The sequence below is a fragment of the Perca fluviatilis genome, chromosome 9, assembly GCF_010015445.1.
Source record: "Perca fluviatilis chromosome 9, GENO_Pfluv_1.0, whole genome shotgun sequence".
NCBI lineage: Eukaryota > Metazoa > Chordata > Actinopteri > Perciformes > Percidae > Perca > Perca fluviatilis.
Window position 1 is genome coordinate 2,493,859 of NC_053120.1, and position 26,309 is coordinate 2,520,167.

Below are 26,309 nucleotides of genomic sequence, written 5' to 3' on the forward strand. Positions count from 1 at the left end.
GCGCTGTGTCTTGAAGTCTTCTAGCTGTTTGACTCCACTGATCAGGTCAGCGTGAGTTTTTCTGCAGTAGCTCTGAGCCTTTGTCCAGGTCATCTTAGAGGAACTGACAGAAAATGTCTTCTGTTTGTCTGGAACACACAGACAAACGTTTTGGTTTTTATTTAGTTTAGGTTAATTTAAAATCCTACATTATTCTTATTTCCAAACAATAATGTGATATCAATTCAGAGACTTTCTCCTCTGAAAAACACCCCCATAAGTGGTTTGTTCCAGCCTCATTCTGACCTATATTCATGTTTCTAGTGGCAGCGCCCTCTAGTGACCGTAGTAGTTCTGATTGGAGCAAAGCAGGAAGTAAGGTGAGGAAGTAGAAGAGCCTCAAATGCAAAATTACGAATCCCACTATGGCCACACGAAGACCCATTGCCGTGGCCACAGTGGTTGATTAGTTGGGGTTAGGCATTGACCTCGAGTTGTTGAGGTTAGGATAGCTGATTGGTCAGGGGATAGGATCTGAACAACTATGGTTACGTTACCTTGCGTAAGCATAGATGCCTGGCCAATAAATGCTATTGAAGGGCAGGTCTTTGTGTGGCCATAGTGGGATTCCTAACCCTAACCCGTCCTGGTAGCGATCTTACGAATCCTACTATGGCCACGCCAAGACCCGCCCTTCAATGGCTACTATTGGCCAGGCATCCATGCTTACGCAAGGTAACGTAACCTGATTAGTTCAGGGCCTATCCACCCATCCTCTGACCAATCGGCTATCCTAACCTTAACCACTCATGGTTAAATGCCTAACCCCAACCAATCAAGCTGCTATTGAAGGGCGGGTCTAGTAGGATTCGTAAGTTTGCGTCCTGGTAAGGATGCAAGTTGGGGGGGGTGATGAGTCAAACAAACACAGGACTTTCACCCAGTTTAAAAAGAAAAAAGGAAACACAGAGTTTTTTTTACTTTAGGGAACAAAAGGCACTACGTCATGTTCTGCGTCACATGGTAACCTTCAGGAAGTGATGTCATGTCTGATGTGAACCCAAACCTCCATCTTTTTATTAACTTAACTCAGTAGTTTTGGTGTCTAAATCCTAACCAAACTGGGACCGTTTCACAACGTTAACCACGTGTTTAAAACTGCCACCATTACCTTCTCTGGTTTAGATATGAGGATGGAAAACTCTCCTGTGGGTCAGATTAGAGAGGGGGGGGGACAAATGTCAGAACTACTATGACCACTAGAGGGCCGCCACTACAAACATAAATATATATGTCAGAGTGATGGTGGAACAAAACACTTCTGGGGGAGTTTTTTAGGGGAGAACAGACTATATGCGCCACATGTTCTCACCATCATAGCAGATACATTTATGCTTTTCAGTACAAGAGGCGTCATCCCATGTGTCATCCTTCATCCACACACAGTTCTCCTGATTGTTGAAATTATTCGGCTGTCCTGGAAACCATTTACTCTTGTTGTACTCCACCCCTGGCCGAGACCAGCGCCAGTCTCGCTGCAGCCCAATCCAGGCTCCGGCTGGATACTGTGCAGTCGTGGAGTTAAGGAGTCTCTTCATGTCTGTCTGGTTAGACACTGTGGCCAGGTCAGTGTGGTACTTTCTGCAATACTCTTGGGCTTCATTCCAGGTCTTATTCTCTCCAATGAAGTGGTAGTCATACAGCTGACCCCCAATGGAGGAACACTGACCTGATAACAGAGAAAAAACTGCAGCGATGGAGCTGATAGCTAGACAAGCATCTCTTCATTAAAGGTGCTGTAGGTAGGATTGTGAAGATCCAGGACTTAGCCAAAAAATGTTAACATCAACAACTTCTCAGTCCCTCCCCCCTCTTTCTGCTAAAACCCAAACGGTTTCCTAAGCCCTTCATCCCACGAGGGAGAATTAATGCGTGTGCATGAGCAGTGATTGACATGCAGTAAGACATCCCCCACCCCTTGGCCCTGATTGGTGCATCTGAACAGGGAGCGGTGGATTTTTGCAAATCTCACTACAGGTAGGTGGTGCCATTTAAGATTTTTTCTTAAATTACCCGCTTCATGTTTTTTCTACTGGAACATAGGGTCAGTTTCAGCAAATATGACAGAAAGGTAGTTTTATAAGGCTTACCTACTGCAACTTTAAAAGGTAACTTTGTTTTGTTTTAAAACCTGGACTCTTTTTTTCCCATGTTTTTGTGTCTAAGTGACAGATGTCGGTGATTGTGAATGTGTGATTGTGTAAAGGTGTTCACGAGATAGATACCAACCTTTCGTGAACTTGTGAATTTCGCCAGCCGTCTTCTCTCCTTGATGGAGACAGACGCTCTGTGCACGGTGGGCTCGATGGTGTTTTAAGCCCCCAACGTCGCCTTACCGGCAGCTAACCCTCACCGTGACCAAAGCCGGTCCACGGAAAGCCGTTCCACTCCCTATTCAGTCCCATTGTACCGTATTTGTTTGCAGTTCCACCAGAGTTCCACTGGGGGTGATGTCCAGTGCAAACTGTATGGGAGTCTATGGAGCTAGATGCTAAATGAATGGGAGTCTATGGAGCTAGACGGCTAAATGAATGGGACTCTATGGAGCTAGACGGCTAAATGAATGGGACTCTATGGAGCTAGACGGCTAAATGAATGGGAGTCTATGGAGCTAGACGGCTAAATGAATGGGACTCTATGGAGCTAGATGCTAAATGAATGGGAGTCTATGGAGCTAGATGGCTAAATGAATGGGAGTCTATGGAGCTAACGGCTAAATGAATGGGACTCTATGGAGCTAGAGGTTAAATGAATGGGAGTCTATGGAGCTAGATGCTAAAAGAATGGACTATGAGTAGATGGCTAATGAATGGGTATGGAGCTAGATGCTAAAATGGGACTCTATGGACTAGATGGCTAAATGAATGGGAGTCTAGGAGTAGATGCTAAAGAATGACTCTATGGATAGATGGCTATGAATGGGAGTCTATGGAGTAGATGCTAAATGAATGGGAGTCTATGGAGTAGAGGTAAATGAATGGGAGTCTAGGAGCTAGACGGCTAAATGAATGGACTCTATGGAGCTAGGTAATGAATGGGAGTCTATGGAGCTAGATGCTAAATAATGGACTCTATGGAGTAGATGGCTAAATGAATGGGAGTCTATGGAGCTAGACGGCTAAATGAATGGGACTCTATGGAGCTAGATGGCTAAATGAATGGGAGTCTATGGAGCTAGATGCTAAATGAATGGGACTCTATGGAGCTAGATGGCTAAATGAATGGGAGTCTATGGAGCTAGAGTGCTAAATGTGTCTCTTTCGCCCGATTGTCGTTGAGAAACCTCAGATTTTATCGTAGTTTTTGCAAGTTCAACATGGGTTATAGGTCGAAATTTGAATGAATGAGTACTTATGTCCTTTTGATTTCTTACAGGGTGAGTCGTTGTTGCCTATAAGATGCTAGCATTCTGCTAATGAAAGCTGATTGGTCAGTGAAGGACTGATTACGATCGGTGATCCAGATTGACGGCATCCGAAGCAGAGCCAGAATATCAGAGTGAATATTTTTGTGTGGTCTTTAAAACATCAGCAAACCAATTTCTAGCATGTGTAATAGACCTTTTTCATGGCAGACATGTTGACATGTCATAGTAGGAAAAGCACAGGTGTATTCAAAACCCTTAATGATGGCTGCATTCCACTTAGGAGAGACCCTGGTATTAAACCATTACTGATGGCTGCATTCCACTTAGGAGAGACCCTGGTATTAAACCATTACTGATGGCTGCATTCCACTTAGGAGAGGTCCTGGTATTGTGCATGCTGACTCACTGAAATATCTTACTGGGACACTTGATGGAACTGAGCCATCGTTAAGGTTATCAATCTCAGCTGTGCTTTTCCTGCTATGACCAGTCAACATGTCTGCTGTGAAAAAGGTCCATGACAGGGAGAGTCTAACCTATCAGCTGTGTTGTATTAACAGAGAGAGCCTAACCTATCAGCTGTGTTGTATTAACAGAGAGAGACTAACCTATCAGCTGTGTTGTATTAACAGGGAGAGACTAACCTATCAGCTGTGTTGTATTAACAGAGAGAGACTAACCTATCAGCTGTGTTGTATTAACAGGGAGAGACTAACCTATCAGCTGTGTTGTATTAACAGAGACTAACCTATCAGCTGTGTTGTATTAACAGAGACTAACCTATCAGCTGTGTTGTATTAACAGAGACTAACCTATCAGCTGTGTTGTATTAACAGAGAGAGTCTAACCTATCAGCTGTGTTGTATTAACAGAGAGAGACTAACCTATCAGCTGTGTTGTATTAACAGAGAGAGACTAACCTATCAGCTGTGTTGTATTAACAGAGAGACTAACCTATCAGCTGTGTTGTATTAACAGAGACTAACCTATCAGCTGTGTTGTATTAACAGGGAGAGTCTAACCTATCAGCTGTGTTGTATTAACAGAGACTAACCTATCAGCTGTGTTGTATTAACAGAGACTAACCTATCAGCTGTGTTGTATTAACAGAGACTAACCTATCAGCTGTGTTGTATTAACAGAGTCTAACCTATCAGCTGTGTTGTATTAACAGAGAGAGACTAACCTATCAGCTGTGTTGTATTAACAGGAGAGACTAACCTATCAGCTGTGTTGTATTAACAGAGAGATCTAACCTATCAGCTGTGTTGTATTAACAGAGTCTAACCTATCAGCTGTGTTGTATTAACAGAGAGTCTAACCTATCAGCTGTGTTGTATTAACAGAGAGACTAACCTATCAGCTGTGTTGTATTAACAGAGAGAGACTAACCTATCAGCTGTGTTGTATTAACAGAGAGACTAACCTATCAGCTGTGTTGTATTAACAGAGAGACTAACCTATCAGCTGTGTTGTATTAACAGAGAGAGACTAACCTATCAGCTGTGTTGTATTAACAGAGAGAGACTAACCTATCAGCTGTGTTGTATTAACAGAGAGAGTCTAACCTATCAGCTGTGTTGTATTAACAGAGAGAGTCTAACCTATCAGCTGTGTTGTATTAACAGGGAGACTAACCTATCAGCTGTGTTGTATTAACAGGGAGAGTCTAACCTATCAGCTGTGTTGTATTAACAGGGAGAGACTAACCTATCAGCTGTGTTGTATTAACAGAGACTAACCTATCAGCTGTGTTGTATTAACAGAGACTAACCTATCAGCTGTGTTGTATTAACAGGGACTAACCTATCAGCTGTGTTGTATTAACAGAGTCTAACCTATCAGCTGTGTTGTATTAACAGGGAGAGTCTAACCTATCAGCTGTGTTGTATTAACAGGGAGAGTCTAACCTATCAGCTGTGTTGTATTAACAGAGAGAGACTAACCTATCAGCTGTGTTGTATTAACAGAGAGAGACTAACCTATCAGCTGTGTTGTATTAACAGAGAGAGACTAACCTATCAGCTGTGTTGTATTAACAGAGAGAGACTAACCTATCAGCTGTGTTGTATTAACAGAGAGACTAACCTATCAGCTGTGTTGTATTAACAGAGTCTAACCTATCAGCTGTGTTGTATTAACAGAGAGAGACTAACCTATCAGCTGTGTTGTATTAACAGAGAGAGACTAACCTATCAGCTGTGTTGTATTAACAGGGAGAGACTAACCTATCAGCTGTGTTGTATTAACAGGGAGAGTCTAACCTATCAGCTGTGTTGTATTAACAGGAAGAGACTAACCTATCAGCTGTGTTGTATTAACAGAGACTAACCTATCAGCTGTGTTGTATTAACAGAGACTAACCTATCAGCTGTGTTGTATTAACAGGAGAGTCTAACCTATCAGCTGTGTTGTATTAACAGGGAGAGACTAACCTATCAGCTGTGTTGTATTAACAGAGACTAACCTATCAGCTGTGTTGTATTAACAGAGAGACTAACCTGTCAGCTGTGTTGTATTAACAGAGACTAACCTATCAGCTGTGTTGTATTAACAGGGAGAGTCTAACCTATCAGCTGTGTTGTATTAACAGGGAGAGTCTAACCTATCAGCTGTGTTGTATTAACAGAGAGAGTCTAACCTATCAGCTGTGTTGTATTAACAGAGACTAACCTATCAGCTGTGTTGTATTAACAGAGAGACTAACCTATCAGCTGTGTTGTATTAACAGAGTCTAACCTATCAGCTGTGTTGTATTAACAGAGTCTAACCTATCAGCTGTGTTGTATTAACAGAGAGAGACTAACCTATCAGCTGTGTTGTATTAACAGAGAGACTAACCTATCAGCTGTGTTGTATTAACAGAGACTAACCTATCAGCTGTGTTGTATTAACAGAGACTAACCTATCAGCTGTGTTGTATTAACAGAGAGACTAACCTATCAGCTGTGTTGTATTAACAGAGAGACTAACCTATCAGCTGTGTTGTATTAACAGAGAGACTAACCTATCAGCTGTGTTGTATTAACAGAGACTAACCTATCAGCTGTGTTGTATTAACAGAGAGACTAACCTATCAGCTGTGTTGTATTAACAGGAGAGACTAACCTATCAGCTGTGTTGTATTAACGAGAGAGTCTAACCTATCAGCTGTGTTGTATTAACAGAGAGAGTCTAACCTATCAGCTGTGTTGTATTAACAGAGAGAGACTAACCTATCAGCTGTGTTGTATTAACAAAGAGACTAACCTATCAGCTGTGTTGTATTAACAGAGACTAACCTATCAGCTGTATTGTATTAACAGAGACTAACCTATCAGCTGTGTTGTATTAACAGGGAGAGTCTAACCTATCAGCTGTGTTGTATTAACAGGGAGAGTCTAACCTATCAGCTGTGTTGTATTAACAGAGACTAACCTATCAGCTGTGTTGTATTAACAGAGTCTAACCTATCAGCTGTGTTGTATTAACGGGAGAGTCTAACCTATCAGCTGTGTTGTATTAACAGGGAGAGTCTAACCTATCAGCTGTGTTGTATTAACAGGGAGAGTCTAACCTATCAGCTGTGTTGTATTAACAGGAGAGACTAACCTACACTGTGTTGTATTAACAGGAGAGACTAACCTATCAGCTGTGTTGTATTAACAGAGACTAACCTATCAGCTGTGTTGTATTAACAGAGACTAACCTATCAGCTGTGTTGTATTAACAGAGACTAACCTATCAGCTGTGTTGTATTAACAGAGACTAACCTATCAGCTGTGTTGTTGATGCCTCGAGAGAACAAAGGAAGTGACTCAGAGCTTGCTGTAAAGCAGTATCTCTGGCCGTATATGTGTATGACATCATTGACATTTTAAAAGGCTTTTTAGAACAAAAAAGCGACTTTAAAAAAATGTAACACCCAGCAGTGTGTATTTTCTTAGCCTCCCCTTTCGAATGCAACATTCAAATTACTAGACAAAAAATTATACCCTGAGAAAAGTGGATTTTGAGGAGTATAGCTCCATAGACCTCCATTCATTCTGCACTGGCCTGTGAGCGCCCCCTATATGGATCTCTGGTGGAACTGCAACCAGTTCAGAAGCCGGAAGTAACGAGGGAGTGGAACTTCTTGATATATTAGAAATTCTTTGCCGTGACCTTAAACATAAACATTGCCGCGCTGCCTGGAAGGCAACGTTGGGGGCTTAAAAACACTGCACGGTGGGAGGAGTGTGTGTGTGTGTGTGTGTGTGTGTGTGTGTGTGTGTGTGTGTGTGTGTGTGTGTGTGTGTGTGTGTGTGTGTGTGTGTGTGTGTGTGAGTGAGATACAAGTGACAGAGAGACGGAGGAGAGCAGGGAAATGAAATGCGTGTTTTAAATAGCGCCACACAGTAGTCAATGTGTGGGAAACACTGGACACACACACACACACACACACACACACACACACAAAAGTCAACCGTGTAACACCTGTGGGGATTTTTTGAATTTGAGTTAAAGGAAATAATATTAAAATGATATGAATATGTTGGCGGAGTGAGGGGGGAAACAGACAGAAGAACAATCTTTATGTTTACGGATACAGTGTATAACCCAGTCCCTCAGGATGCAAATCAAAGATTTAAGCTGACAGACTCAGTTTATTTTTCTAGATGTCTAACAACATTATGGAAAAGGTCCCTACAAGGATAGACCTTTTAGTTAAAGAGTAAGATCCTTTTAGTTTAACATGAAACAGCCCCGAAATCACCATCACCAAACTCCACCAGACTTAATTTGTTAACATGGTAGCATATGCTATAATGCTAATACATGCTAACTAAAATATTTTGATGCCAATTTATATTTAAAAAAGATCCTTTTTGACACACACTGAGCTTCTCTCTCCTCTCTCTTTCCATATCCATGTCCCAGAAATGCTAGTTACTAACCTAGCTCCGGGGAGCTTATTCCCCGGAGTCCGCCCAGCATGTTTCCTTGGATCATGATGGCACCTACATCATGGTGGCAGCTGTCGCCATGGTCCTGCTCTACGCCCTGCTGTGTCCTATTACACCCTGCTACGCTCTGCAATGCCCGGCTTCGACTTGCTATGTCCGGCCACCTTCCTGCCATGCCCTGTAACGCCCTGCTGTGCTCTACGACACCATGAACTATTCCAACTACTACTTCTAGTCATTATCTTTATTCTGACTATTATTACCACTGTTCATCACACCCCAACCAGCACCGTCAGACACCGCATACCAAGAGCCTGGGTCTGTCCCAGGTTTCTTCTTAAAAGGGAGTTTTTCCTCGCTACTGTCGCACTGAATGCTTGCTCTTGGGGGAATTACTGGAATTGTTGAGGCTTTGTAAATTATAGAGTGTGGTCTAGACCTACTCTATCTGTAAAGCGTCCTGAGATAATTCCTGTTATGATTTGACACTATAAATAAAATTGAATTGTATTGAATTGAAAAATGATCTGTCCCATGTGTTGTTTGAATGAGATAGAAAATGAGTTCCATTTTGTTTTCCGCTGTCCTTTTTATTGTGAACAGCGTGATTTTTTGTTTCGTCGGATGAAAGCAGAGATTGATTTGGTAAATATGGATGATGCTTAAAGACTGAGATGGCTGTTCACATGTGAAACATAAAGTTTCAGTTATCTTAAAGGTTAAAGGGTCACTTTATTATCCCCGAGGGGCAATTTGCATTACAGCCAGCAGTAACAAATAACAAATACCAAACAGCAACAAAGAAACACAACAACAGTATAACATAATTAAAATTTGGATTCACAGGATACTGTTAACAATGGGGATAACAGCAGGGATGAATGATCTTTTAAATCTCTTCGTCCTGCATCGCGGCAGACTATATCTACGCCCGGAGGGTAGCAACATAAATCCACCCCACAAGGGATGACTCGAATCAGCCAGGATGGCTCTCGCCTTTTTCAAAGATCTGGCCTTATATAGGTCATGAAGGCCATCTAACGGTGTACCCGCAATTTTGCTGCACACCTTCACGATACCTTGCATTCTATTTTTTTCTTTAATAGAAAGTGACCCGTGCCAGCAAATAAAAGTAAAAGTAAGAACCGATTCAATAAAACAAGAGTAAAACATTTTCATAAAAACAGTGTCGACATTGAAACTGCGAAGCTCACGAAGAAAATACATGCGCTGATGTGCTTTTTTACACACAGCATCAACATGGGACTCAAAGCACAGTTTACTGTCGATCACAGTCCCAAGATATTTGTACTGCTGCACTAGTTCAACTGGTTGATTGTCCATTACAACCGGGGAAATGACAGCGGGATTTCTTCTGAAGTCAATGCACATCTCTTTCGTTTTTGCCACATTAATGTTTAAAAAGGAGGATTTACACCAATCAATAAAATCATTGACTACCGGACCATGTTCAGAGTCGTCACTGCTGAGGAGAGACACAATGACAGAATCATCCGCAAATTTAATGATGTGGCGCCGTTCCTGATGGCTTTGGCATTCATTTGTATATAAAACAAGAGAAACAATCTTAAGAAAGCCTGGGAGGAAAAAAGCTATTTACCAAGCTGATGTGTAGATGAGGATTTGTTGTTTGTATAAACTGTGTGTTTGTGTGTGTGTGTGACTTAGACTTAGAAAACTTTAATATCCCTGAAAGGCAACTTGTGTGGCATAATGACACATAATCCACAACAAAAACATTAAACCAGACATCTACAGCACTATTTATCAAACACATAACATACACACATCAATAAATAGAATACAGTAAAAGGAGTATATTGCACAATGTCATAAATAAATAAAACTACTGCACATTACTTCACATATATTCCTTTAGTTATACCATTCCCTACATCTTATTTAATTGGGTTATTGCCATAGCAATGAATTAGTTTTTTGCTCGGTTGGTTCGGACATTAGGATATCTATGACTACGTTTACAAGCAGCCAATAACCCGTTCAAAACCGGAATATTAGTAATAACGAGGTTGCGCACAGCCATGTAAACACCGGCAAAAACACAAATATGCTCATATTCCTGTTTTTAAAAACCCGAAAATGATCCCTGGGTTAGCCCTTTTCTAACCTGAAATTTTGGTCATGTAAACGCGTATCGGTAGCCTGACAAGCCAGACCCACATCAAGATGTAGGGTCTGGGAACTCTCCATTGACAGGGCTCAATCCGAAAGGCGGGATAAACGGTTGTCTTTCAAACTCCCTCTGCACGTAATAGGATAGCGCTTCAACCAATCAGAGCAACAAAGAAGGTAGCGGAGCTAGTTGATAGATTAAACTTTTGCCGTATCCGGTCGGCAAAACTGCGAAAACATCTTCCTTTTTTAAGAATGACTTCAGTGCCGTTCCTTGTTCTTCTCTCAAAGAAAAGCTGAACTCCAAGTCTTCCAGAGTCGTAGCCAAAGCCGATTCGAAAGACCGCTGTTCGCCAGCAGGAGCAGCCATGTTCGTTGTTTTCAAGTAGCAGGAAGAGAAGGAACCGTCGCAACTCTGCCGTCATTACGTTAAGTCCCGCCCACCGACTCTATACATGATGTGATTGGCCTGACCAAAATTTGGTTTTTGCAGCTCAAAAGTCAACGGAGAGTGCCTAGACCCCCTCTGCCTGCCAAATAAATTTGCTGCCACTAGGGGGAGTCTAGATTTCTAGGCTAGCGTATCGGCATATCCCCATCAAAAGGAACATTGATTTGTGTTCTGCGCATGTTCTATTCGCAAGGAGTCTCGGTCTTTTGAGTAGAGGAACTTCTTGTATGCGCCAGAAAACCTGCGCGCAGTATACCGGAAGTAAACAAGAAGTAGAGGTAAACATGGCGAGACACAGCACAGCACCACACTTTTGGAGCGAGGAGGAAACCAGTTTCTTTATTAGTGTGGTGAAAACCATGAATATAATGTCTTTTGTTGACGGCAGAAAGTACCGAGATAGTGAGATTTATAAGAAGGTGTCCGAAAAGTTAGGCGAAGCAGGGTTTGTCCGTACGTCCAGACGCTAACCATGCGTCGGGATATTGCCAATTGATTACAAATTCCATGTATACAGGAGTAACTCTCTCTGCTCTCGCATGTAAACGGGTTATTCCGAATGTTTCAGAAACCCGAATAGTGACCTTAACCCGACCATAACCCGAACATTGACAGCTTGTAAACGTAGTCTATATCTACGACCGGAAGGGAGCGGCTTGAACTCCACTGAAAGTGGATGGGTTGTATCCATACAGACCTTGCCTGCCTTCTGTGCCAATCTGGTCAGATATAGTTGGTACAGGTCTACCTGTTGCTTACCAATGATTTTTCCAAAGGTTTTAACAATCTTCCCCAATTTTTTCCTATGGGTGATTTTTGAATGTCCATACCAACATATAATACAGCAGGAGAGAATACTTGATAAAGGACTTGTAATATAGAGTCAAAATGTTGTTAGGATAATTTATGGTCAATGATAAGACCATAAATTAGATAAGATATTTGTACTCCGTCACCATCTCTATCTCCTCTCCTCTTATCAGAGTCCTCGGAGTGTGTGAGGGAGCCCCACATATAAAATCAAAGACCAACTCTTTGTATTCAAATGCAACTGGGAGGCTTCACACCAGTCAGCAAATTCATGCAACACTGGACTATGTTCAGTTTCATCTCGCTCCAGTAAACTAATCACAGCAGTATCATCTGCAAATTTAATTATATGACGTCCAGGGTAACTACTGCGACAACAGTCATTGTACAGTATACGGTATATATAGTAGTGGTGACAAGACACTACCTTATGGTGTCCCTATTGAAGTGAAGCGGACCCTAGATAATGTGACCCCACTCTTACTCTTTGTGGCTGCCCACTCAGGAAGTCCAAGATCCATTTGTGTGTGTGTGTGTGTGTTTATGTATATATTTGTATTCATGTATTTCTCCGAATGATTTGCATTATGCGACCGGAAGACGTTTGCTAAATAAGTTTATGGTGTCTTGTAATCCCATATGGGATGGGCAAAATGTTTGGCATGACACAGAAATAAAATGTAACTAACTAACTTAACTGAAGTGTGACTTGGAGTTGATGAGGAGTGAGCTGTCCAGATGATCCACTTACCCATCACAATGAACACTAACAGACTCCACTGCATCTTCACCCTGTTAGATGATAATAAACACAGTTATTTTTGGTATGAAATCAGGAATATTTTACACCATTACTCACTGACTTTTGGAAAAGATGTTGAATTCATTGAAGTTACAACACACACAGACACAGAGACACACACACAGAGACACACATAAACAGAGACACACAGAAACACACACAATTCAACAGTGTAACACCTTGAACTCTGACAATAGCATTCATACGTTTCCTGTGGGGATTTTTTAAATTTGTGTTAAAGGAAATAATATGAAAATGATATGAATATGTTGGCGGAGTGAGTTTAGCCATCAGAAGAGAGGAGGGGGGGAACAAACAGAAGAACAGTCTGTCTTTATGTTTAGGGATACAGTGTATCACCCAGTCCCTCAGGATGCAAATCAGAGATTTAACTATTCATCACATTCAGCTGCATCGTCGTTTTTTTCAACCTGGACTCTATGCCGCTGACAGACTCAGATTATTTTATAATTATATTATATTATATTATATTTATAATTATTATTAAATAATCAGGACTTTTAGCGTGTATAGAGCCAGCATATCTCCACCAGACTCCATGTAAATAATCAGGACTTTAATAATCGTAAAACTCACTTCATTCAAAGTGGACAGAAACTAAATAAAACTATCAAAAGCCGTCTTGGTTCATCTTTCCACTGTTTCAACAATCACCACTCTGGTTTGGTTGAAATAAACCCTTAATTCACCCATTTACATGTGGAGATATGAGAGACATACAGACACACACACACACACACACACACACACACACACACACACACACACACACACACACACACACACACACACACACACACACACACACACACACACACACACACACACACAGACACACACACAGACACCCACTTTAGAAACCATTTACATTTTTTCAAATGCTATAAAATTGAAGAAAACATTCAAAATGTTTTGAAAGTATAGGGATCATTAATTGTAATTGTGAAGAGCGCTGTAGGGAACCATCCATGTAATTTTTGGGTCATTTGGTTAAAAAGAAACCCATGATATAGACATTTTTATGTCAACAAGAGGGTTATATATTGAGAAATAAACAAAAAGAGTTTGAAGGAAAACTGGAAAAATTATCATTATATAAATCAGATTTTACATGCAGTATTACGTTGAATACAATCCCTCTTCTGCAAATCCACACAGACATTAAAATTTGAAATCAAACAGCCGAGTTTATAACTTATATAACTTATATAGTTTATAACTTACATCTTGTGAATGTCCACAGCTTCTCTCTGCTCTGATGGTTCTCCCTTTCTGTGCTCTCAACACTTTATTAATCCTCTTCATACACTCTGGCTGTCATTTGAATATTAAAATATCAACGTGTCAGATCTGTATCATGGCCTGGAAACTTACCCCTGTTACCTTCATCTAAACATGTTTTTGGTATTCCTTATTTAGCGCCACACTGAAGATAAGAGGATCACATTAAAGCCTAAATCCCACCAAAATGAATTGTTAGAAAAATTGTGATTGACATCATTCTATTTTTTAATATTAAAACTGCATGCATAAGAATGCCATATTATAATGATTACATTCCCAAGAGATTACATGGGAGCCACTAATCTGTCCTTGTCTAGAGCAGGGAAAGGTCCGAATATAAGGAAGATGACATTGAATCTTTATTATGACTATAGACTTTGTATCACATTCCACGTTGTATTACAAAAGCTGTTGTAGAGATCGTTTTGATAGTCATTATCTGTACTTTGTAGTAAGTGCTGTAACTGGCTCCTCGTCTTCGCAAGTAAAAATTAACATTGAGAGACTCTTCAGTGTTTCTGTCTATTCTTTGATAATGTAATTATCTTAACAAATTGGTCCTTCGAGCCGGATCCCAAACATCCTTCCCTACCTTCCAGGCTTTGGGTCCTGAAACACCGTGCACGGGGGAGTCATTTGGTATCATAACAGCAACCTAGGGTCTTTTTATGAATGAACCAGAGTCAAAGTTTAATTTAAAAGTATAATTAGGATGGAAACGCCACTGCTAAGATTGACCGTATTTTCGTTTTTTGGTCAAAATGGCCTTTTGAATGGGAGTGCTAGGGGCACTTCTATGATCGCATCAAAATCACTATTTTTAAACCACTAAGAAGGCTCGACACAAAATTAAACTTTCCTTGAAGTTTCACCAGAGCTCTACACATAAACTCCAGCATTGAGAACATTGTGTGTGTACACATAGTTTACTAAAAGGAAAGGTTTTAACAACTCACTGTAGCAGTTGTTGTTTACGCTATCCGCCATCTTGTTAGTCAAAAAGTATCGATCTGTGAATGTGAATGAATGGACTCCATAGGAGGAAATGTCATTCTGATATGAGGCTCCTTTTACAACTACAATGTCAATATCGACAAAACAACAAATTATCTGTACATTTATATGGAACTAAGCTCTAGGAGCTTTCCATCTTTACTCTCCTCCCTGTTTCGTTGCATTCAGAGATTGACTCTCTCGCTGTTCTGTGAGGAGGAAATAACGTAGAGACCCAGTTTCATGATATGATAACATGATTTTGGGTTAAAAGAAACACTTAGAGAAAAAAGAGGACCACTCTGTGGTTTATTTAGACTCAGAGAAAATTCTTTGGTTACATAAAACTCAAGAAACAATGTGATCATCAGAAACAGATTTTACAAAATATAACCATCAGATATTCACCAGAACTTGACACTTTAAGAGGAAGAAAAAATAACAACAACTTTAGAAAATAACAAATGGTAATCATTCATGTTCCAGGATTACATCCTCAGTTTAATATCTGCTGTCAGATCTCTCCCCGAGGTTTGTTTCCTACATTTCCCAGAATGCCATTCAATAATCCCAGAGGACACACAGTATGTCAACGTCACACCACTGCAAACAAAGTGAGTAATAAATATAAAACACATCCTTAACTTAAGTCAAAGTATTAATCCCACACTGTTAAAATGTAAAGTAAAAGATCTATATTACAACTTTCTTCCTGAAATATTATGATTTTCTTCTTAAATTATCTTTTTTACTTGAAATATTATGACTTTTTCCACCAAAATATTACGACTTTTTTACAAGAAATATTAAAGAAAAATTCCCCCAAATATTAAAAATTTTTTACTTGAAATATTTACTTTGATATATAAGTTCCTACATTTCCCATAATGCCATTCAATAATCCCAGAGGACACACAGTATAGACCTCAACAGTCCCTCCCACAGCCGGTTCCAGAAGTAAGAAAACAATACAATTTCTCCATTTAAAATTGGAGTATAAGCCATAAAATCGTAACCGTTGACTTGAAACCAGCTAGGACATGATTACGCGATTGTATATGCTCATATAGACGCCAAAATTTCATGGGCCACCAATGGTTGTTTTGAGATAATTTTCTTATATTCGCAAAGTCTTGGATAAGTACTTCATTACCCACAATCCTGAACAATCCCGCAGTGATGCCTCTGATTGGTGGAACTCATGTCATGTGACTGTTTGGTTAAACCATAAACCCCGCGAAAGTCCGTGAGAGTCTTTGCTGCTGTCCTGTGTAGGCTACTGTAACGTTACTGTCTACTGTACGATCTTTGTTTTGCATTTCTGCACGGTAGACTTTTGACTGCAATCATGACCTCCTTGGCTGCCATGACGGCTTTTTTCAAAATAAAATATGTACACGGACTTGTACATTTTACTTTTTGGGATTTTCTGATAGTTTTTTCACTCAAAATGATATGTTGTATGCTTATGGGTCACAGCATAGCTGGTTAGCCTAAGGTATGGTCTAAAACTCTTTATATACAGATTTTTCCACACGTCAATGGGAGAAATAAATGGGAAACTTACTTCCGGAACCCAAGGTCTCTCGGAGGAGGGGCGGGACTGTTGAGGACTATGTCAACGTCACACCACTGCAAACAAAGTGAGTAAATTAATAAAACACATCCTTAACTAAAAGTAAAAGTATTAATCCCACACTATTAAAATGTAAATTAAAAGATCTATATTACTACTTTCTTCCTGAAATATTATGACTTTTTTTATTGAAATATTATAACTTTTGTACTTAAAATATTACAGCTTTTTTCCCAAAATATTACGACTTTTTTTCATAAATATTCAAAAAAAGAATTTTCTGAAATATTTACTTTGAGATATAAATTCCTACATTTCCCAGAATGCCATTCAATAATCCCAGAGGACACACAGTATGTCAACGTCACACCACTGCAAACAAAGTGAGTAAATTAATAAAACACAACTTTTTCCCAAAATATTAACTTTGAGATCTAAGTAAAGTACCTCATCTCAACAGCATTATTACTGAAGTACAGTACTTGAGTAAATGTACTTAGTTACATTCTGGTGGTTTGTTCTTGGAACAGATGAAATTAAGCTTGTTGTCATCATCGATCAGTTTGACCCAAGTTCCATTTCGGTCCATGGCTCCAGACATGTTACAGTCGTCCCCAGACTGGGGGAGGGCCCAGTTCTTGTAGTGGACCGTCTCGTCACTGACCCAGAACCAGAAGTCCAGAGTGCAGGTGTAGCGCAGTCCCAGCCACACGTAGGGAGTGGAGGCCATCTTGGCTCTATCCTGGACCCAGCGCTGCTCGTCCAGGTTGGTGATTGAGACAAGGTCGCCATGGTGATGTCTGCAGTAGTATAACGCGTCCTCCCAGATCATGATCTCCTTGATCAGGATCACTGAATCTGTCAGGGGAGGAGAGTCAACCAGGGACAGAGCCAATCAGGGGCTGAGCCAATTAGTGTCCGAGTCAATTAGTGGCGGAGACCCAAATGTTTAGAGAAACTATTAAATCTTTATAAATCCACCTTCCCAACAAGTTAGCATGTGGAACTAAAGTGATTCCTTAGATCATCTGTTTTTAATGATTCTACTATCTTCTTCTTCTTCTTTCTAACTTTAAAATGGAGCTCGCTACAGCCTTTTAAAAGACAATAAAGTTGGCCTAAAAGATTCTGCAGTTGAAAGTAAAATCAGCAGAAAACTGTTCATTAAAATGTAATCGTTTTGTTTTTAGTGTTTTATATTCAATTCAACATCCAATTTGTTCAACAAAAGAAAGTAGGAAATGATTTCCTTTCATTTGTTTTAATTCTAACAAGCAGTTTGTTGTATTTTAGCAGAACTGAAAACACTATCTGCTCAAGACCACCTTGGCAGTGCCCAGGAGGTGAACTTGCACCTCTCCAGCTACCAGTCCACCACCATACTTTGGTCCATAGGGGGACTTGAACCAGCAACCCTGCAGTTCCCAACACAACTCTCTTCTGACTGAGATACTGCCACCCGTTATATTAAACTAATAAATAAAGTAAATCCTTAAACAGATGTAGATGTACAGTACCGTTAGATAGACCTTCTGATAAACTCACCATTGTAGCAGAAGAAGGGTTTGGTTTTATTACAGTCATCGGAGCTCCAATTTCCATTTGACGTAGTCATAGCACATGTCTTGTTAGAATCTGGATCTTGTTTATCATCATCCCAGGATCTGAAAGGGAAACTGCTCCCATCTGACCAACTCCAGTCAGAGATTCTGAACAGGCCGATCCAGAAAGCTTCATTTTGGCGCTGTGTCTTGAAGTCTTCTAGCTGTTTGACTCCACTGATCAGATCAGTGTATTTTTCTTTGCAGAACCTCTGAGCATCTGTCCAGTTCATCTTCTGGTGACTGATATAAAATGTTTTGCCAGATTTCTTGTTTTCTGTGGAACACACAGACAAACTTATTTGTTTTTATTTAGTCTCATAAAATCCTACATTATTCTTATTTCAATACAATAATGTTCAGAGTCTGTCCTACCCTGAGAAACTCCCCTAGCCTGGGTAAACCCTGACGGACTTCCGGCAAATTTGAGATTTGCTCTGCAAGTCAGTCTGGTGAAGAGCCCATTCAAACCCATTTCCAATGTCCACAAAATTGAGGCATCAATCACAACCGTTGAGGCGGGCTTTAAGCGACGACGATAGCGTAGTGACGGCGTTTTGTTTACATTCAACATGACGGCTACCGAAGCCCAGCGTCACCCTGATCGTTGGTCTGATTGGTTGAAGGACTATCCAATGCGCCCTGAGGCATTTGAGTGGCGTCTGTTGGTCCGTTGTGTTCATTTCCCCTTTGGAAATGAACTGTCTATGAACCTTTCCCAGACCCACTCTCAGTTACAGCTGAGAAGGGTCTGGTGTCAACCAGGCTAAAACTCCCCCAGAAGTGGTTTGTTCCAGCATCATTTTGACCTATATTCAGGTTTCTAGTGGCGGCGCCCTCTAGTGGCCGTAGTAGTTCTAACGGGAGCAAAGCAGGAAGTGAGGTGAGGAAGTATAAAAAGCACCAAATGTCCTGGTAGCAAAATTACGAATCCTACTATGGTCCCGCCCTACGAAGCAGCTTGATTGGTTGGGGTTAGGCATTGACCTTGAGTGGTTAAGGTTAGGATAAGTGATGGGTCAGGGGATAGGACCTGAACTAATGGGATTACGTTACCTTGCGTGACCATGGACGTCTGGCCAACAGTAGGGATTGAAGTATTGGTCTTGGCGTGGCCATAGTAGGATTCGAAAATTCACTACGAGGACATTTGGCGCTATTATACTTCCTCAACTTACTTCCTGCTTTGCTCCCGTCAGAACTACTGGATGGGTCAAACTAACACAGGACTTTGACCCAGGAGACCGGTGGTTCATGTCCCGTTGGAAAAGAAAAGGAAACGGAGAGTTTGTTTTAACTTTAGGGAACAAACGGAGCTACGTCACGTTCTGGGTCAGGTGGTCACCTTCAGGAAGTGAATCACGTCTTCACAACGCTTACGATGGGTTTAAAACTGTGACTGTTACCTTCTCTGGTTTAGATATGAGGACGAAAAATTCTCCTGTGGGTCAGATTAGAGAGGGGGAGGGACAAAAGTCAGAACTACTACGACCACTAGAGGGCGCCGCCTCTACAAACATAAATGTAGGTCAAAATGATGCTGGAACAAACCACTTCTGGGGGAGTTTTTTAGGGGAAAACAGACTCTATGCGCCACATATTCTCACCGTCATAGCAGATAAATTCATAGCTGCTGGAACAAGAGACGTCATCCCATGTGTCATCCTTCATCCACACACAGTTCTCATGATTGTGTTGATTATCCGGCTGTCCTGGAGACCATTTACTCTTGTTGAACTCCACCCCTGGCAGAGACCAGCGCCAGTCTTGCTGCAGCCCAATCCAGGCTCCGGCTGGATACTGTGGATGGTTGTGGAGTCTCTCCATGTCTGCCTGGTTAGACACTGTGGCCAGGTCAGTGTAGTTCTTTCTGCAATACTCCTGGGCTGCTTTCCAGGTTTTCTGATCTCCAATGAAGTGGTAGTCATACAGGTGACCCGCAATGGAGGAACGCTGACCTGATAACAGAGAAGAAACTGCAGCGATGGAGCTGATAGATAGATAAGTATCTGTTCATTAAAAGGTATCTGTCGTTCTATTTTTGTGCTGCCTTTTATGTTCAATTGAACATCCAATTTGTTCAACAAAAGGAAGTTGGAAATGATTTCTTTTGTTGTCTTCAGTTTGTTGTATTTTAGCAGAACTGAGAACAATTTATCTGTTTACTTATCGCGAGTTATATCATTATCAAGATATTCAACAACGATTAACCTCATACCGTAATTCTTATAATAAACTAATAAATAAAGTAAATCCTTAAACAGATGTAGATGTACAGTACCGTTAGATAGACCTTCTGCTAAACTCACCATTGTAGCAGAAGAAGGGTTTGGTTTTATCACAGTCATCGGTGCTCCATTTTCCATTTGACTTAGTCATAGCACATGTCTTCTTAGGATCTTGATTTTGTTTATCATCATCCCAGGATCTGAAAGAGAAACTGCTCCCATCTGACCAACTCCAGTCAGAGTCTCTGAACAGGCCGATCCAGAAAGGTTTCTGGTTTTCATCATTCTGGCGCTGTGTCTTGAAGTCTTCTAGCTGGTTGACTCCACTGATCAGGTCAGTGTAATTTTCTTTGCAGAAGCTCTGAGCATCTTGCCAGGTCTTCTCAGAGTCACTGATATAAAATGTTTTCCCGGATTTCTTCTGTACTGTGGAACACACAGACAAACTTTTTTGTTTTTATTTAGTCTCATAAAATCCTACATTATTCTTATTTCTAAACAATAATGTGATATCAATTCAGACACTGTCCTCCCCTGAAAAACTCCCCCAGAAGTGGTTTGTTCCATACGGTGGCCAACACGGGCAAACCCACTGCAACTTAATGAAACACACGCAAATAGACAAAACACAAGCAAATTAAGAAAAAATCTTCATTAATTTGACAACACATGCGCAGCATTTAGCAAACGCGCTGCAAATACACACAACACAACCAAATACACACAACACAACCAAATACACACAATACAACCAAATACACACAATACAACCAAATACACACAACACAGCCAAATACACACAACACAACCAAATACACAAACGCGCTGCAAAAACAGAAACAATGCTAAAAAAAAGCACACAAACGCCTAAAACAAATGCAACAAAACCAGCTGCATCCAGATTACAAAACAGAAGTTCTCCAGGCCTCTAGGGGGAGCGCTAAGTGGAACAGCTTGATTTATGATCCCACAGGGAGAGAGCGCTCTGTCTTTTACTACCACGAGTTTACAGACACGTCTCTGCTGATTGGGTTAGAGCTGAAGATCTTTGCCCGAACCTGTCGGGTCCCGTCGGGTTCGGTCTTAATTTCTATTATTTTACACGGGCTCGGGCCGGGCTTGGGCTTGCACTTCGGGTTGCATGGTAAATGAGCGGTCAGCTGATGCGTTTCGATTAGCATGAAAATGGATCCTGAGGAGGTGAAACGGAGGCTGGTCTCTGCAGGACTTAATTAATTTCTTTGTTCCAACTTCCAAGTGGCCGATAGCCTCCGTTAGTCATGAATAAATGATGTTAAAACATGTATAAATGACTCATTTTTTACAAAAGACAAAAGGAGCTGTGTGCGTGCGGCGCGGTCTCTTTTTTCTTTCCCTCCCTCTTCTGCCGAGTGGTGCGTGTGTTCGCGCTATTCTCCGACACTCTAATGACTGCTGATAGACGGCCTTCTGTACAGTCGGGCTGCAAACGGGTTCAGGCTTTTAAAAAGCTGTCAATCAAAATGTACTTGTCGGGCTCGGGCCAAACTCTGTCGGGCTCGGGCCTTTTCGGGCCGTACTTTTAAGGCCCGATTACAGCTCTAGATTGGGTATCACCTTGGACCTGAGCAGATAAACTAGAGACACGCCCACCAAACGAGAGAAAACATATCAAACACAGACTTAAAGGTCCCATGGCATGAAGATTTCACTTTATGAGGTTTTTTAACATTAATATGAGTTCCCCCAGCCTGCCTATGGTCCCCCAGTGGCTAGAAATGGTGATAGGTGTAAACCGAGCCCTGGGTATCCTGCTCTGCCTTTGAGAAAATGAAAGCTCAGATGGGCCAATCAGGAATATTCTCCTATGAGGTCATAAGGAGCAAGATTACCTCCCCCTTCTGCTTTGCCCGCCTATGAAAATGAGAGACATCATGGCTTGTAAACACAGCCACCCTCCACCTTGCCCCCCCCTCTCTCCTCCTCAATAGCATTTAAAGCTACAGACACAGAAATGACACATCCTAAGGAAAGCTCATTTTGGGACTGCCTCTAGTTGCTGTAATTCTGCACCAAGGCTGAATTTCGGGAAAGAGACTTCAGATACAGTATTAGGGGACCACTAAGGCCTATATAAAAGAGACTTCAGATACAGTATTAGGGGACCACTAAGGCCTATATAAAAGAGACTTCAGATACAGTATTAGGGGACCACTAAGGTCTATATAAAAGAGACTTCAGATACAGTATTAGGGGACCACTAAGGTCTATATAAAAGAGACTTCAGATACAGTATTAGGGGACCACTAAGGTCTATATAAAAGAGACTTCAGATACAGTATTAGGGGACCACTAAGGTCTATATAAAAGACACTTCAGATACAGTATTAAGGGACCACTAAGGCCTATATAAAAGAGACTTCAGATACAGTATTAGGGGACCACTAAGGTCTATATAAAAGCATCCAAAAAGCAGCATGTTATAGGATCTTTAATATTTACAGTGTGGGTACGTGACCTGTTATGCTAAGGCTAAGAAAACAACAACACACACAAGCCTGTGCATGAAATAGACAACTTGGAATTACAACTCGGTGGAAATCGCTATGTTTGTGACTGCTGTGTTTTGATAATCACTGAAACCTGGCTTCACCTGGGGATACCCAATGCTAGCATGCAGCTAGCAGGTCGCACTCTGCTCCGCTGGGACAGGAGGGGGGGCTCTGTATGTACTGGTGTGATTATGGAACAATTATAGATAAACACTGTTCCCTTGTCCTCTAGTACATGTCTGTAAGATTCCGGACGTTTTTCTCCCGAGAGAGCTAACAGTAGTGATCGTCACTGCTGTGTGTGTTCCACCAAACATGGCGCTCTCTCTCCTGCTGAACACCATGCAAACAGCAGCGGGCCCACCCCGCAGTGTTCAGATAATCGCAGGAGACTTTAATGAGGCCAACTTGAAGCACAGACATTTTAATTGCATTTGGTGTCTGTTAAGAGGCACAAAGGCACAACTTCAGAACATGCCCCCACAACTGGCCATTAGCTGCAGCTACTCCAGTTTGCTGTTAGTTTTCTTTTTTTTCCTATCGACAGTACTCGGATATATATAGCGATCAAGATTCAGGTAAAAATTGGTCGGAATTCTCCTTTAACTCAGTAGTTTTGGTGTCTAAAGCTAACCAAACTGGGACCGCTTCATAACATTAACCACGTGTTTAAAACCGCGACCGTTACCTTCTCTGGTTTAGATATGAGGACGGAAAACTCTACTGTGGGTCAGATTGGGGGACAAAAGTCAGAACTACTACGGCCACTAGAGGGCGCTGCCACTACAAACAATATTTAGGATTATAGGTCAGAATGATGCTGGAACAAACCACTTCTGGGGGAGTTTTTTAGGGGAAAACAGACTATATGTCCCACATATTCTCACCGTCATAGCAGATAAAGTTATATTTTGTAGTACAAGAGTTGTCATCCCATGTGTCATTCTTCATCCTCACACAGTTCTCACGATTGCCTAAATTATTCGGCTGTCGTGGGGACCATTTACTCTCGTTGAACTCCACCCCTGGCTGAGACCAGCGCCACACGGTGTTTGTTGTGTTTTCTTGCAGCCCAATCCAGGCTCCGGCTCGATACTGTTCAGTTGTGGAGTTAAGGAGTCTCTGCATGTCTGTCTGGTTAGAAACTGTGGCCAGGTCAGTGTAGTGCTTTATGCAATACTCCTGGGCTCCATTCCAGGTCATATTCTTTTTAATGAAGTAGTAGTCACAAAGCTGACTCCCAATGGAGGAACACTGACCTGAAAACAGAGAAGAAACTGCAGTGATGGAGCTGATAGCTAGACAAGCATCTCTTCATTAAAAGGTTACTTTTGCCAACTTATGTTGTTAAAAACATTGCGTTCGCTAAACCCACCAGACTCCATGTAAATAATAAGAAAAACCTACTTCATTCAAAGAGGACAGAAACAAAATAAAACTATCAAAAGCCGTCTTGGTTCATCTTTCCACTGTTCCAACAGTCAGCACTCTTGTTTGGTTGAAATAAACCCTTAATTCACCCATTTACATGTGGAGATATGCTGGCTCTATACAAGCTAAAAGTCCTGATTATTTACATGGAGCCTGGTGGAGATATGCTGGCTCTATACACGTTAAAAGTCCTGATTATTTACATGGAGTCTGGTGGAGATATGCTGGCTCTGTACACGCTAAAAGTCCTGATTATTTACATGGAGTCTGGTGGAGATATGCTGGCTCTATACACACTAAAAGTCCTGATTATTTACATGGAGTCTGGTGGAGATATGCTGGCTCTTTACACGCTAAAAGTCCCGATTATTTACATGGAGTCTGGTGGAAATATGCTGGCTCTATACACGCTAAAAGTCCCGATTATTTACATGGAGTCTGGTGGAAATATGCTGTGCGCTACGCGCTAAAAGTTCCGATTATTTACATGGAGTCTGGTGGAAATATGCTGGCTCTATATACGCGCAAAAGTCCTGATTATTTACATGGAGTCTGGTGGAAATATGTTTGCTGGCTCTATACACGCTAAAAAGTCCTGATTATTTACATGGAGTCTGGTGGAGATATGCTGGCTCTATACACGCTAAAAGTCCTGATTATTTACATGGAGTCTGGTGGAGAATATGCTGGCTCTTTACACGCTAAAAAGTCCTGATTATTTACATGGAGTCTGGTGGAAATATGCTGGCTGCCCTACACGCTAAACGTCCTGATTATTTACATGGAGTCTGGTGGAGATATGCTGGCTCTATACACGCTAAAAGTCCCGGATTATTGTACAATGGAGTCTGGTGGAGATATGCTGGCTCTTTACACGCTAAAAGTCCTGATTATTTACATGGAGTCTGGTGGAAATATGCTGGCTCTATACACGCTAAAAGTCCTGATTATTTACATGGAGTCTGGTGGAGATATGCTGGCTCTATACACGCTAAAAGTCCTGATTATTTACATGGAGTCTGGTGGAGTTTGGTGATGGTGATTTTGGGGCTGTTTCATTTTAAACTAAAAGGATCCTACTCTTTAACTAAAAGGTCTATCTCTTTTGATTTCTGAAGGAACATACTACTGGACTGCTAGATTTTAAGCTAAGTACTTACTTTATTTGGGTTTTTGCTGCTTCTTCTACTTTTCTACTTTCTACTGCTGCTGTGTGTTTTCTGCTGGACTGGTTGTGTTAGGCCAAATTTATTGGTTCTTGTTAAAGTGAAACTAGTTAGTGTGAATTTTGGGAGTGGAGGTTAACGACTCTGTGGAACTGCCAGTCTGCCAATCGCAAGACTGAGTTCATCTCTGGCTTTGCCAGCCTGCAATCCCTTGACTTCCTTGCTCTCACTGAAACCTGGATTACACCAACCAACACATCCACCCCTGCTCTCTCTTCTGTCTACTCTTTCACCCACACACCCAGACCCACTGGGAGAGGTGGGGGGACAGGCCTACTCATTAACCCCAAGTGGAGATTTTCTCTCTACCCACTGCCACAGTTCACTCCACTCTCTTTTGAACTTCATTCTGTCACCATAACTCATCCGGTACAACTAGTCATCAATGTTATCTATCACCCACCAGGTCCTCTGGGGGAGTTTTTGGAGGAGCTGGATGTCCTTCTTTCAAACATCCCTGAAACTGGTCCTCCACTGTTACTTCTGGGCGACTTCAACATTCAGACAGATAAGTCAGCTGCCTTTCTTCACCTTCTCTCTTCTTTTGCCCTTTTACTCTCTCCTTCACCACCCACTCACAAAGCTGGCAACCACCTAGATCTCATATTCACCAGAAACTGCTCTACATCCAACCTCACTGTTACCCCACTCCATACCTCAGACCACTTCATCATCTCTTACTCTCTCCCTCTCTCCCACTCTCCCGAGCTCACAACCATATCTCAAGAGACACCATACGTGTCCCTCTTCTCTGGCGGCATGTACTCTATCTACCCTCCGTCCATCAGACTCTTTCTTACTCATGCCTCTTAACGCTGCCACAGACACTCTCCTCTCTACTCTATCCTCCTCTCTTGACTCTCTCTGCCC

At 41.5% G+C, this 26,309-nt stretch overlaps 1 protein-coding gene across 1 annotated transcript in view; it reads right to left on the reverse strand.

Annotated features, from left to right (window-relative positions):
• Positions 1–26,309, reverse strand: part of LOC120565579 (macrophage mannose receptor 1-like) — a 33,277-nt gene that overhangs the window by 1,047 nt on the left and 5,921 nt on the right. Inside the window, exons 4-5 of the mRNA XM_039811481.1 lie at positions 23,670–24,041; positions 17,968–18,300 (exon numbers count right to left, since the gene is read on the reverse strand). Coding sequence (XP_039667415.1) covers positions 17,968–18,300; positions 23,670–24,041 — 705 coding nt within the window. The remainder of the gene's footprint in view (positions 1–17,967; positions 18,301–23,669; positions 24,042–26,309) is intronic.